Source organism: Falco biarmicus, chromosome 4 (genome assembly GCF_023638135.1).
Source record: "Falco biarmicus isolate bFalBia1 chromosome 4, bFalBia1.pri, whole genome shotgun sequence".
NCBI classification, from domain to species: Eukaryota; Metazoa; Chordata; class Aves; order Falconiformes; family Falconidae; genus Falco; species Falco biarmicus.
Window position 1 is genome coordinate 78,282,427 of NC_079291.1, and position 14,227 is coordinate 78,296,653.

Here is a 14,227-nt window from a genome sequence, read left to right on the forward strand (position 1 = left end):
ATCCTATCACAGCATCACCTTTAGAGACTTTGGAAAGAGTTGAATGAAGAAGGCAGATTTATTTATTTATTTATTTGTCCATTTATTTATTTATCTATCTATTTATTTATTTATTTTGCCCCCATCGTTGCAGCTAGGTATTTTGGTTGTAAATTGCAGCATGGTGAAATGTTTCTATTGCCAATAAATGCTTTGAACTGTACTAATGATAAAAACTAATGATAGGGATGCTTTGATTACTGTGGAGTGTTGTCCCTGTAGTTCTCTGCGCTGCTGCTGTTGAAACACAGCAAATAAAGTTTACATTCAGTCTTTCATAGTGTCCTTCATATTTCATATACTTAACCTGTTGAAGCTTAAGGACTACTTACAAAGAATAGCTCTGTGTGTTTTGGGATATAAAATTTGTAGAAATAAATTTAATACCGTCTTTGATCCTTCTTGTATTTAAGTTTTGTATAGAGGCCATTTCATTTCAAAACCAAAACATTTCAAAGGGACAAAGGAAAGCCCTGGGTGACCCACTGTGGTTATGGATTGCACCATCCACACAGATTTACCTCAACCCTTTTGTGTCTCAGTTTACGCTAAATGATGAAAAAAAGTGAATTCCGGCACTAGTTTAGAGGAAGCGTGACAGTACAACAATTAAGGTTTCTGAGCTATTTCATGTATACAAATCCAAGATCCAAGCACATTAAAATGAAGTAAGTCAAAATATACAAGTGGCATAACTAAGCTGAGGTTTTGGAGTTGGCTGAACAACAAAGGGAACATGCCAACTATCAGATATCTGAAGTCTCAGAGCAGTGGCACCTCAGTGGAGATGTTTTGGGTATGATGTTAATAAGCTTTACATTTGTCTTGCTCTATTTGCAGTTTGCTGCTGGTCTTTTTCTTTGAAGATACATTGGAGGTACAGGCTAAGTGAAGGGAGCTGGGATCTGAAAGTAATTGGGTTGATTGAGGGTTTTTAGTTTGATCATTCGTGGGGATGAGGGCTGTCTTGAAACTATTTTTGGTTTTGTTTTCTCTTTGGTGTCCGCAGAAGGGCAACAAAGCTGGTGAAGGGTCTAGAGAACAAGTCTTATGAGGAGCAGCTGAGGGAGCTGGGGTGGTTTAGTCTGGAGAAGAAGAGTCAGGGGGACCTTATTGCTCTCTACAGCTGCCTGAAAGGTTGTAGCACGGTGGGGGTCTGTTTCTCCCAAGGAACAAGCGACAGGACAAGAGGAAACATCCTCAAGTTGCACCAGGGGAGGCTTAGATTGGGTATTAGGAAGAATTTTTTCTCCCAAAGGCTTGTCAAGTATTGGAACAGGCTGCCCAGGGAGGTGGTTGAGTCACCGTCCCTGGAGGTATTTAAAAGATGCGTAGCTGTAGCTCTTAGGGACATGGTTTAGTGGTGGACTTGGCAGTCCCGGGTTAACGATTGAACTCAATGACCTTAAGTGTCTTTTTCATCCTAAGTGATTCTACAGTTCTATTGAAAATGCTAATTTTTTTCTCCTTGAAAAAATAAGATGGAAAAAAAATTGATTTCGTATGTACCCTTAAATATTAAAAAGTATGGGGTTTTTTTTAAAGATAACATTCTCTCCAAACTAGAAGTATTTTATTTGAAAAACATTTGGGTTTTGGTTTGTAGGCTTTTTTGGTGTTTGGTTGATTGGTTTGTTTAACTTCCTGCATTCCTCCATGTCTGATAGCTAAAGTTACTTGTGAGCTGAAGATATTAATGGAGAGAAAATCACTTCAGTCACCTACAGAACATCTTCTAACAAGTAAACTATTCAAACATTTCTCATTGCTGAGCTGCAGAGGTCAAAGTGATTCTCACTCCCTGCATGGCCTTGGAGAAGTCATTATCTCCCTCTCCTTCCCCTGCAAAACTTGACTTAAATAGTTCCTCCTGGAAGAGGTGTGAGAAACAATTAGCTAATGCTGGTAAAATGTTTTGAATACAAAATGTGGTTCATAGGTGCTAAGCATGGCTCCCATCAGTCTTCATTAACGGGTGCTGTCATTTACCAGCCTCTGATTTTTGGTTAGGTCTTTCATGAGTGGAAGGAAAAAAGGACAGATTAAAAAAAACCTGTCTTCAGATGTTTTAATAACAACTCCTTATTTATTTCATCTGATACTGATCACTTTAATGAGTGGAGATATCTCCTGTTCTGTGAGTCTAAAAACGGTGTCCCCCACTAGCTAGAGGACTAATTGCTGCGGCTGGAGCAAAGGTAGCTCAACCTCACTTGGCCCCGACTGTCAGACAGGTTCCCATTTGATACTAATATGCACATATAAGTGCTTCTTGGTTCTGTTCTGGTCTGTCACATCTTTTCTCGAGCAGATTGCCATGTTTGGTGCTGTCTCTAGGATCCCTGGGGTAATGCTTCTTTTTCTTTGGTGTTCTAAAGCTTGCTGTGCTCTCGATGGGCTGGGACAAGTTCCTGTGGTAGTCGGTGGAGGTGGGAGTGAAATCATGAAGGAAAGCGTTGTTCTACGACAGACAAATAGTTTACATGGTCTATACCTTTTCCTTTAAATTATATATTTTAAATGTTGTGATGTTATTGTGTATTTATCAAAGCACGCCGAACGTGGTGGTTAAGGGCTGACAGCTGAGCCACCTGCTGCACTGCACACCGCAGGAAGCAGCGCTCCAAAGTTTTATTATGTAGAAACTCAGAAAACTAGGAAGGGTTTGGTTTGCAGGAAAGTTACTTCACCGAAAGAAATCTCGGGCTGTGAAGTCACGTGGTGCTTCCTGCAGAGGAGTGGGGCAGTTCCTGGGGTGCCAAACTGCGGCCATCGCCACCAGGAGTGAGGGAAAGCATTGAAGGAGCTGCTTTCACTCCACTGAAACCTGTGTCCGTTTGGCCATTGATTTTTTTTTTTTTTTAATGGTGTCAAGGTGAAGTCTGTGGTTAATAATAGCTCAGAAACCTGTGTAAAACCTCCCTGCTCCATCCGAGGTGGGGCTGGATGCTGGCTGGGTGATGCGGGGTGGTGGCTGTCCGCACGGACCTGGACGGCTTAGAGGCCTCTCAGCTCCATCTCCCTATTATGAACCCTAACGTGCAGGTTTTTTGCAGTGTGTTGGATTGAAATTGATTTATGTTTTCATGTAAGAAATGCTTGTAATGCATGGGATGTGGCTGTTTTTAGTAAGATGAGTATAATTTTTCTCCCCATTTATAGGATGGCTATTTTTCCCACCGACCGAAAGAGAAAATGCGAACAGACAGCAATAATGAAAATTCAGTCCCCAAGGACTTTGAAAATATTGATAACAGTAACTTTGCTCCCAGGACTCAGAGGCAAAAACACCAGTCTGAGCTGGTGAAAAAACCCCTTAGTAAGCAAAAGGAGCACTTGAGAAAGAAACTGGAAGAGGAGAAGATGAAGGCGAATTTGCTGCTGGGGAAGAACTCCAATGAGGTGGTGCAATTCAGCGATCACCCTGGAAAAAACAGCAGCAGCAACAACAGTTTGAAGGACATTCACAGGTCTCCCAGACAGCATAATTTGAAAAAAAGTGGAAACAGCTCCCCTGAACTGAGATATGACCAACCACCAAAGTGTGAGGTAACGGGCAAAGAGGCAATCTCAGCCATGTCCCGGTCTAAATCTAAGCAGTGTCGGCAGGAGATCGCGGAGGTGTATTGTCAGCACAAGCATGGAAAGCTGATGCCGGAGAAGGTGACGCGTTTCTGTACACTGGAGGGTAAGTTGGTAGATGGTGAAGGGGATTCTGTGTAATTAAAATGGCTTGATGACAGAAAAATGGCTTTGTTGCAGAAAGGTGTAATGTACTTAGTGTATGAAAATGAGGGAGGGTTTGAGGATGTTGTAAACAGGGAATTATATGGATGTCACAAGATCCTTTGTAAATTCCTGTATCATTTTTTTGCACTTCCACCAGATTTTTATTACACAATATGATCTAGGTATTCAATTGCTGCTCCTGTTTCTTTTAGTTCTTAATCTAAAGACACAGAGAAGTGTAGTTGAAGTCTTGTTATCCTGTACAAGTTGTGTGGGTTTTTGGGATCAGGGAACAGCCATGGTGAATTTTGGTGCCTTATGCTAACCGATAAACGAGTGGCATTGCTGTTAATGGCCGTGTGGCCATTTTTCTGGCATGTTGGAGTCTTAGCTAGTAACCAGGACTGCTAAGCATTTTGATAACCCAGATAATTATCAGAAGTATAATTAAAAAAATCCAAAAGTGTGTGGGGAAACTAATTTTGTGGTTCACTTCTATTTTTAATGTTCTTCAATCAGCAAAAGTAATTTTCAAAATCACCGTTGTAGAGAGTCAGTGACTTCTGCTAGCCGAAGCCGAGCTTTGATTCGTTGCTTTTGCTTTTTACATGCAGTCAGATGAATGACGTGTCTCTCAGCTTGCTGTCAGTTTGCATGTGTGAGCTGACCTTTTCCTACTTTGCAAGAAGAGTGCTTCCCATACAGTAAAGTGTGCTTTCCTTTTTAAAGCATTGATCAGTTGATCAAAGTAGGTATTGATCAAAGGACAGCATTATCCACAGCAGCACTTGTTTGTACAGCAGTCCAAAGTCCCCATCCTGTAATTGGCACTTCAGCCCATGCATGTGAGGATATGCTGATGTCTTTGTCCGTGCTGAAAGTGCACAGGGACTTTTACAAACAAGAGAATAGGTCTTGCTTTGAGATGGTACGCTAAACATGGTGAGCCGTGGGGATTAGGGGTTGTTTAGTTACATTCTCAAAGCCCCATGGCTCACCTGTTTATTGCACCATCACAAAGCAGTGGTTACTGTTGGGTGTTTCAGTGTGGGAGGGAGGAGGATCCATGGTGCTGTTGCCTAAATTAGGAGGCTAAACTCCCTGTACAGACAGTGGAAAAAAAGGAGGTGCCCCGGAGTATGTTTCCAAACAAAAGAATCCCTCTGTAATAGGAAGCTTAGGCTTTTAATTTAGATGATGCATATTACCAGGATGAAAAGTGTGAGCACCACATTTCCCACCCTAGTGCATCTGTGACTAGTTTGGTTTCTTTCCTTCATTTTCGTTTTTTACCACATCTCTTTTGGTGTTTTTTCTCCCTTTCTTATCACGGTGGTACTTGAAATAATTAAGCTGGGTGGGCAAACATTGGAGGTAAAGAATTAATAGAGCAGGCAGAAGACTTGGTGTTGAGTGCGTAGCAGGGAGAAAGACAGCAAAGGCAGTACAACTTGAAGATAAAAGAACAGTAGAGAGGTAAGAATTGAGCAAAACTAGACATCAGTGACAGGCTGAGCATCAGTGAGTACCCCTGGGCATCCCTCAGGTCCCATGGGGGTGCCACCGGTGGAATCCACTGTGATAAGTGTGTCCTTGATATCCTTCCCTTTTCTTCTCTAATGACAGGAGAGTCAGCTGTGGTCTGTGAGAACGCTGATGGAGGTCAGCACCTTGCAGACACTGTCCTACACTGTTTGGGATCAAGGACATATCTTAGTAATGTCATCAAAGCTATATACCTGGTCTAGGGTAAATGCATCACACACACAAATATGCAAGTGATATCCTGGAGAGAGCTGGAAGATTTATTGTCATTAGTGTAGGCACACACACACTGCAGCTGTGTGCAATTTTGCACACACCTATAATTCCATCCCCTGCCTGGTAATCTGTCTCCCAGGGATGCAGGGTGACTTTCCAGAAGTTTTAAACAACTACCATTCTTAAAAATAGGCTTCTCAAGAAATACTTATTGCTGCTTTTTTAAATACAGAATTTACTTCCTATGTCCTGCAGTCAGGATAATAGTGTAGTCTTAGAACAAAAAACAGTGTCACCTTTTACACTTGAAGCCTTTCAGCATGTTTGTACATTGCACATTGATATAAATGCTTCCTTTGTAATAAGACATAGTAAAACATCCAGGAAAACTGGGAGCTACAAACCTGACTAGAGAAATGCAGAATTTGTCCAAATATGGTTTTATTGTAGAATACAGGTGAATTTAGTAACAACTTACAAGGTATGGATACATACCACATTAAAAAAATTACGTGTAAAAGACTGTGGCTAAAGGTTTTCAGTTTGCAGTGCTAGAGTTTCATTTTGATTTTTATTTTAGGGAGTGATGCTTGTTTAGAAGGAGTAATTGAGGGACGTCTCTTAACTTAGCCAGATGGATCCTTGTGGAAAACGTTGACTTTTCTTTGCCTCAAGGTTATTTCCTCCTGACCATGCTGACAGCTGAAGGTAACTGCCTCAACAGCCAGATTTCCTTGGCAGAAAATCTGAACATCCTGCCTGACATACAGCGTTTCTCTAGAGCAGATTTAGGAGCTTTGCTGTGGGGAAGTGATAACGCAGGAACAGATTGAATGAGACATGAGTTGCTTATGCAGGAGGTGCCAATGCACAAGCACATTGGGATGCCAGACCTACAGAGGAGATCCAGACTTTCAAAGTTGATTCTCAAATGTCTCAATACAGGGCTGTCAAGACAGACATGTAGGAGCTCCAAAATGGTGCCTACCAGAAGGCCTTATATGTATATAACTTGGTGGGTCCCATAAATTTTACAGCCCCATTAAAGATACATTGCCTGACTGTGTGTTGTGATCTCAGTTCTCTCCTCCTCACTGCAGAACATAAATACTGTTGCTGTTCACTCACAGACTGTCTCTGTCCCTCATCAAAGGTGACTTCATCAGCTCCATAGGTCCCTTAAAGGAGTTGAACTTTGTTAGGAGATGTTAAGCACCGCCCATCAGCTTTTGGGAATATAAGACACCCCACTGTTAGGATCACTGGTAGGGGGAGGTCTGCGTAGAGATCTTGGCACTTCATGCATCAAAAAATCTGTATGCTGTTTGTCAGCAAAAGTCAGATATCCAGGGACTGAGTCTGTATATTCAGTATGTGAGTACTGTTCCCTTCAGTATGGTTTGAAAAAAGGTTTCCTGTGTGTTTTCAGCAGAGCTGTAAAGAATAAATATTTATGCACTGGAACAGCACATTCATCCATTATCCCAACATATAACCATTTTCCATATAAATGGTTTCCATTGAGATGTCATCCAGATTTTAATCCCCTTGGATCCTGTCTCATCTGATCAAAGCTGCAAGTGGCTATCAATCACGGATGTTACTCCATCCAGCTGGATTGTCATAGACTCATAGAATAAATCACAGAATGGTTTGGGTTGCAGGGGACCTTAAAGATCACCTAGTCCCAACCCCCCTGCCACGGGCAGGGACACCTCCCCCCAGCCCAGGCTGCTCCCAGCCCCATCCAGCCTGGCCTTGGGCACTGCCAGGGATGGGGCACCCACAGCTGCTCTGGGCAGCCTGGGCCAGCACCTCACCACCCTCACAGTGAAGAATTTCTAATCTAAATCTTCTCTAAATCTACCCTCTCCCAGTTTAAGGCCATTCCCCCTTGTCCTGTGTCTTCCCACCCTTGCAAAAAGCCCCTCTCCAGCTTTCCGGCCGGCCCCCTGAGGCACTGGAAGGTGCTGTAAGGTCCCCCCGGAGCCTCCTCTGCTCCAGGCTGAACCACCCCAACTCTCTCAGCCTGGCTTCACAGGAGAGCTGCTCCAGCCCTCTCATCGTCTTCATGGCCTCCTCTGGGCTCGCTCCAGCAGGCCCGTGTCCTCCTCATGCTGGGGGGCACAGAAAAATGTTAAATGATATGTTCATTTGAGTGGTTATCGATGGGAGCAGGATCTTACAGGCTGTTTCTTTTTTAAGTGCTTTGTTGTTGCCAAAGGCAACAGGCAAAGGAAATTGACTATAACTATCTTCATTGTATGAAAGAAAGGATTGTTACAATGAAGAGCATCATGTTTACTACCTGCTTGACATGCAGCTATTATTTGCGTGAGAATGGGAGTACAAGGGCTGCAGTCCCTCCAAGGGGGTTGCAAAGAGACAGTGCTGCTGAAACACGAAATGGGACATGGCAACTTTTCCAGTTACTTGATGTGCAGACGGTGTGAGCTGGCATTGCCTGACAAGCCGGTCCTGAAAACGGTGCACGAACACTACAGGAGAGGGGATTAGTGTCAGCAGCTTTAGGTACAGCCTTATCCAAAGTCACAGCTGAGACTGGGACAACAGGCAACTTGCAAGTCACCCTTCCCTCAGAAGGGAACATCTAGTTTGTAGAAGTGTGTTCTGAGGGGAAATGCAGTTGGTGAAGCTAAGAGAGGAAAAGTAGATTCAGCACAAGGTTAAATGAGGAAAGGGCAAATCCAGTCCTGTGCAGGTTGGGGGTACAGGGAGACATCCTTTTGAGGCGTTCATTTCTTCTCAGGAGGCACGATACGGAGATCAGCAACCTGTGGACAATGTGGCAGATTGTTTCCTTGCTGAGGCCATCTCCAGCCTGGTCCTATACAGGCTCGGCTGGAGACTCCGATTCCCCCGGTGTGCCAGACTCTTCTGCTCACCAAAGCTGTTGGTGGACCTGGACCAGCTGCCTCCCTTCCTTGTCTGTCATCATATGTGGCCCTCCTTGTGCAGAGGTACTGGGAAGAAGTGGAAGGTTCAATGTGAATTCTTCGCTCTAAAATAGCTTTACTCTGTACCTAGATGAACTCCTCTTTGGCAAAGCACAAGTGACCTGATCTGTGCCATGTTTCCTCCAGCAGAATCCCTTATTATACCATGGGCAGGAGTTCAGTTTAGAACGGCCACTGCGATCCTGATTGCTGCCCAGATTACTGGGCAGCAATGCAGTTACAATTACACAGCTCCACATTTCAACAGGCATATTAAAGTTGTGACTTCTACTTACAGTCTTCCTTCTGCAACGAAAAAATCCCAGCTTCCGACCCACTGGCTGGATTCAGTCCCTGAATTCGGTTTTTCACTCCCACGTGGACTGTGCTGTGAATCCCTTGCCTTGCAAGTTGGTTGGGTGTGCAGCAGGGTTCCTCAGTCATTGGTGCGAGGTCAGTGAGTCATCACAGGCATGGTGCCAGGTGGTATCTGCACCAGTCCTCCTCTGGACCAGCTTCTCAGGGCTGCCGTATCCCCAGGGTAGACTGGCCTAATCCTCATCATTAATTACCCTACTGGGTTTATGCTTGACTCGGATCTATGGCCCTGGATAGACCAAAGTATATAACAGGATTTTTTTGAGGGGTGTTTTCTAAGATGCATTTCTGGCAGAAGAAGGGTCCCTAGGAAAGGAGAGAGCCTCAAGTGAGCCTGATTTATTTCCCCTTGGCTCTTCTGTTGTCTTTTCTTAGTTTATAAATCAAACAGGTTTTCTGCTATCTTCATCCCTGTGGGGTAAACCCAACTCATAAATAAAGTAGAAAAATAATCAAGCTACCCTTATTCCACATCATTCATCAGCACCAAAAGAGTTCTTTGTAGATTAGACTGTGTTCTCCCTGGTTGCTTATTGATAATACTGCTCTAGCACATTGAAGCAAGAGTTTTCAGTTTCTTACAGGCTGTTGAGAAGAAAATTTTCTATTTCATTTTAGAAAACACATCCTTCTTTTGGTTTTCAAACTGAGAGAAAAGAGCTCTGGAGCTCAATTTACTGAATAATATGCACAGGTAGTAGTAATCTGCATGTCTCCAATATTTTTATGCTACTTCTTCAAAGCACTCAACATAAAGAAATGTGATTTACAGGAAGAGAGAAGATAAACCACTAAGATGCCAAATATTTACAGGGTGGAGCAAAGGAGTTCTCCAAGGCATGGAAATGAAAGCATCCTGTATATAATTCTAAAAGAAAGGAAGCTGTAACTAAGCAAATACAGAATTTCATCCACTCAACATGCACATATATGCACACAGTGACATATAAATGTATGGCTTCATTTACTTTTCACATTTTTGGCAATGAATTTTTGGACTCACTGGGTTCTGTCAAAAGATTGAAGCCCAAATTTGTCTTTTTCTCCTGGTTTCAGGATTCCCAATGACATTGGCGGCTGCTGCTTTTCTGTACATTTAATCTGTTAGTGTGACAAAATTGCTGTGGTGAGCTATACACGGTTTAAGGAGCATGTAAGAGCCACTGCACACACAGCCCAGACAGCATTTTAATTTGCTGCACCACAGATGATGCCGGCTGCAATAAATTTACTGTGAGTAGACTAATTGCAAAATAACCCTAATTGAGTAGTTATCAGCAAACTACATCCTGTGGAACAAAACTGCTTACAATTAATAGCATTTAAGCCATACACTGGTATTCTGCAGAACGCTAAGATGTAATTACACTGTGTACAGAGATTGTGTTCTGTTCTAGAAACCATGTTTCCAGCACTTCTTTCATTAGAAAGGGCTGTTTCAAGATTCAGTACTTGCATTTGAGGCTAAATGAGTTTATGAAGTAAAGTGGTGTCTCTCTCCTCTCCCCTTACATGTGTAAAGCAGAACCAACTCTAATAAAATCAGTAAGGCTGTGGCATTGTAGGGAGTATAATGAGATCTCAGGAAGAATGTATGTGGCCATGGATTCTCAGATTAACTTCTATCATAGCCACATGTACAAGTTGAGTTAGTTAAAATTAGTGTGTAAGCAATGAGAAGATACTTCATTGGTTTTGGTTGAAAATGGACCCTGCCTCATCGTGTGGATGAGGACTAGGATATATCATGTATGTGATGAAAATGCACGTAAATGCTAGGACCTGAAGTGCACACAAGCCCCTGTCACCAGCCTGGGTGTGCAGGTGGGGATCCCACCGTCGGGCTGCCCGTGTTGCGTTTGGGTGACCAGTGTACTCCAGTCATTGGAAGGGAGGGACGAGGCAGCCCTGATGTAGGTGCTGCCAAAGCACATCACCTCGCTGACAGCTGAATTGCTCCCTGGGCAGGGGGCCAAATGCATGAATTATCCTCAGAAACTGAATCCGGCTGGTGGGTCAGACACTGGACAAGCTTCTTTGCAGAAGGAAGATCGTGTACACCTTGTAAGGGAGCTGGATTTGCTAGCAGTGCCCTTGTGGCATCCCAGAACAGGGTGCCATTGTTTTGCCACCTCCCTGCATCTCTGGGGACAGCTGCAGTGTAGAGGACAGAAGACTCGTGTTTCTCAGGGATGGGTGAGCTTGTGGCGTTGCAGAGCTGAGGGATTCTTCCAAAAATAAAGCCATTATGAGCGCAGGCTGGCTCTGTCAGCACTGTCTTGCGTAGTTTCAGCTTTGGTTTTAGAAGAAATTCAGTGAGAGGAAAACTCTGTTGAGTGTCTTTGCCAATTAGCCCTTTCATTTAAATACAGAAAGTTCCTGTCTTGATCATCTGCAAATTTCAAAGTGGGAGACTGCAATCAGGCTGTTGTTCCTCGTTTTTTTGCATGGAATGCTACTGTCATGTCAGGCCTGCCTGGTCCCCTGTGGATCTGGTGGCTGCAGCGTTGGTCTCTAACACGCCAGGGCAGCAGGCTTGCAGAAAAACATCTTGACAAATGGCATCTTGAGGAAATGCTGAGACCAATGCATGACACAAGGAATGGAGGGCAGAAGGGCTGAAAAATTTATGGTCAGCAGTCCTATTTCTCACCAAACTTCTGTTTTGGAAAATTATATCGTTTTATGGAGCATTAAAGGGGGAGTGTGGGCAAGCGTGGGAGAGGATAATGGCTAAGTATGTCCTCACTGCAAACCTCCTGGGAAGAGAGCACAAGGGTAACAGAAGCTCAGTGAATGTTTTGATAAAGATTACTGTGTATGTACAGAGATTAAAAAAATGTACTTAAGTGATTGTGAATGCTTCGTGATGATCCTGAAATGTGTGGACAGAGCGCTGGTGGGAGGGTCAAATACAGCCATGGCTAGAGAAAATCACTGAGGGGGGACAGGACGCAGATGACAAGAAAAAAACCAAACAAAAGAAAGAACCCCCCCCAAACCAAAAACAAAACTGCCTCCCCTGTAGCAGGAAAGCTTGAGCCATACTGGCAGTCATGGGTTTTTTCATGTAAGATAGGTGTTGGACCTCTGGAGTGGATTCACTACAGTGATTTTAGTAGACAGACCTTTAAGAGAAAGCATGGCATCTAATTCTTTTATTTTTATTCAGTGCTAAGCTTGCAGCTGTGCGATGTAAATGCACAGTAGTACTGAACCAAGCTTGAGTTAAGGTTGCACAGGCAGCCTCAATGTTATATTCTTTCTTATTTTGACTTTGCAGCCGTAACAAAAACTCTGTTAAAATCTCATTGTTATGCACTAATTACAAGCAGGCAGCAGCGACTTTCAGATTTGCTTTTTTATTTAGGCCTAACATGTCACCAAGGACACGAGGAGATTGCTGGGGCTGACTCGCTGGAAATTCAGCTCTGCCTTGCTAATCATGGCACTTCTCTAAGTACCGTTACTTTGTGAAGTAATACTTCGTTTTCACAGGAATCTACAGCTGATGAACTGTTATTTTGAGAATGGGGAAGTGTCACATCCCAGAAATCCCACGCTATCTGTGGCTCAAGGCTGCCACAATTTGGTTTGAAGTCAGTGTCACTGACTATATTACTTTAAAAATAACTGAGGGGACAAGTCTTGACATTTAATTTCCTCCTCCTGAGCTGGGGCAAAAGATTTTCCTCTTTTGTGGCTTCTTGAAACCATGCCTTAACTATTTACAGAGTTTGTTACAGGATTAAATATATAGTTAATGGGAATGCACTCCTTTTCAGACAGGTTTTTGGAAGTGTACATTTATTTGATGTATTTCAGGAGTCACTGGGCTTTATGAGGCCAGTGACTGTTCTGTAATGTCTTTCCTTGGAGTTGTTTAAGGGATCTGCTCTGAATTAAAATGCCAGCAGTCTAGGCATGAAGCCAGTCTTACAGGACATTAATGCCATTTTAAGACTCCAAACCGTAATTTAGTTGTTTCTGTTGCAAATATTTTTTATGCAGAAGGTAGTTTTAAAACAGCAGTCTTTTTTTCTCCCTGAGTAATCATGACTCCTATAGAAAAAGTGAATGACAAGAATGTGTAGCTGAGAAACCTTGGAAAAGATTTTGAAATTGCTCAATGTATATTTAGTCTTCCAAATAAATGCTCATCTTTGATAGTTTGAGAGCATGTTAGAAGTGAATAGCCCTGATTCCCTGCTCATGCTATTTTAATATCCATGGTATGTCACTGATTTGTCATCTACTTGTGTTAAAGAAATTATTTCTGATTGGCACCTTTGTAGGGAAGAGCATAGTATACTCCCAACTCCCAGTATCTACTGCTGTCACCATCAGGCTTCACTGAATGCACATTAAATGCTGAAGTAGTTCTATTTACAGTTGTACTATAAAATAAGATATCAGTTTTAAAGTCATGGCCCTACTGAAAGGTCTGTGGCAAAAGTCCATCATTCTCCTTCTCTAGTTTTCTCATCAGCCTCCCGGGAGGCCAGAGAATTTTTCAGTCCTTTCTCCTAGAGCTTGCTGAAGCTGAAGCATCGCTACCATCTCCTGTGTTCAGTGCTTACTTGTCTGTTATCTTCTAGTGGATGTCACTGTAAGAATGGTGGGAGATTTAAGCCAAAAAAACTGAATTATGCTGCAGGAAAGTAATTATTTATTAACTCAAACTCGGCAGTTTATCGAAAATAATTTGCATAGCAATTTTGAAATCTGTAGGATTTGTTCTGTAGGGCTAAAAGGCAACAAGCAATTCAGAAAAGAATTTCTCCATACTCTGTTCTCATGACAAAACAGAATCTCCTACAGACAGTGGGGCCAGGAGAGCATTGGCGGTGCTGCAGTGGCTGCATTCCTCTGCCACACCACCTGCTCTGCTACAGCTTTTCTGGGCATTAGAGGTTTTGAAGGCCCTTCTGCATCCTTACAGTGGGTTTTGTCTAGACTGAGGAGAGTGGGTGCATTTAGGTTGTCAGTGGGTGGTACATATTAAGCTTCTTGGTAAGCAAGTGAGGGTTTGGTTCAGACTTGGCTCCAGGTTTCCCATTCATCATCACTGCATGTACACGCTGGCTGTGCTTTGGAGGGACCATACTGTTCTCCTGAGGCAGAGAAAGTCAGTGGCAACTTCAACTTCGCACATTTTTATTAACAGCAGAATGGATACTGCCTTTGAGTTATGCCAGGAGTTTAGAAGAAAAATGCCTGTGTCCTCATGAATCAAAAGCTTTCGTTTAGACACTGCTCTCCTTACTCTGTATTGCTCTCTGAGGAATCACTACCATGGCTCATGAAGGTTCTTGTAGGACATCCTTCTGACCTCTGTCACGCTGATGGTTTGGTGGCCAGCT

The 14,227-nt window shown here is 43.1% G+C and overlaps 1 protein-coding gene across 3 annotated transcripts in view; it reads left to right on the forward strand.

Annotated features, from left to right (window-relative positions):
* The window catches only part of XYLT1 (xylosyltransferase 1), a 202,621-nt gene that overhangs the window by 99,033 nt on the left and 89,361 nt on the right, over window positions 1-14,227 (forward strand). For all 3 annotated transcript variants that reach the window (XM_056336295.1, XM_056336294.1, XM_056336296.1), the window contains one exon: window positions 3,202-3,727. In XM_056336295.1, the coding sequence (XP_056192270.1) occupies window positions 3,202-3,727 (526 nt within the window). The remainder of the gene's footprint in view (window positions 1-3,201; window positions 3,728-14,227) is intronic.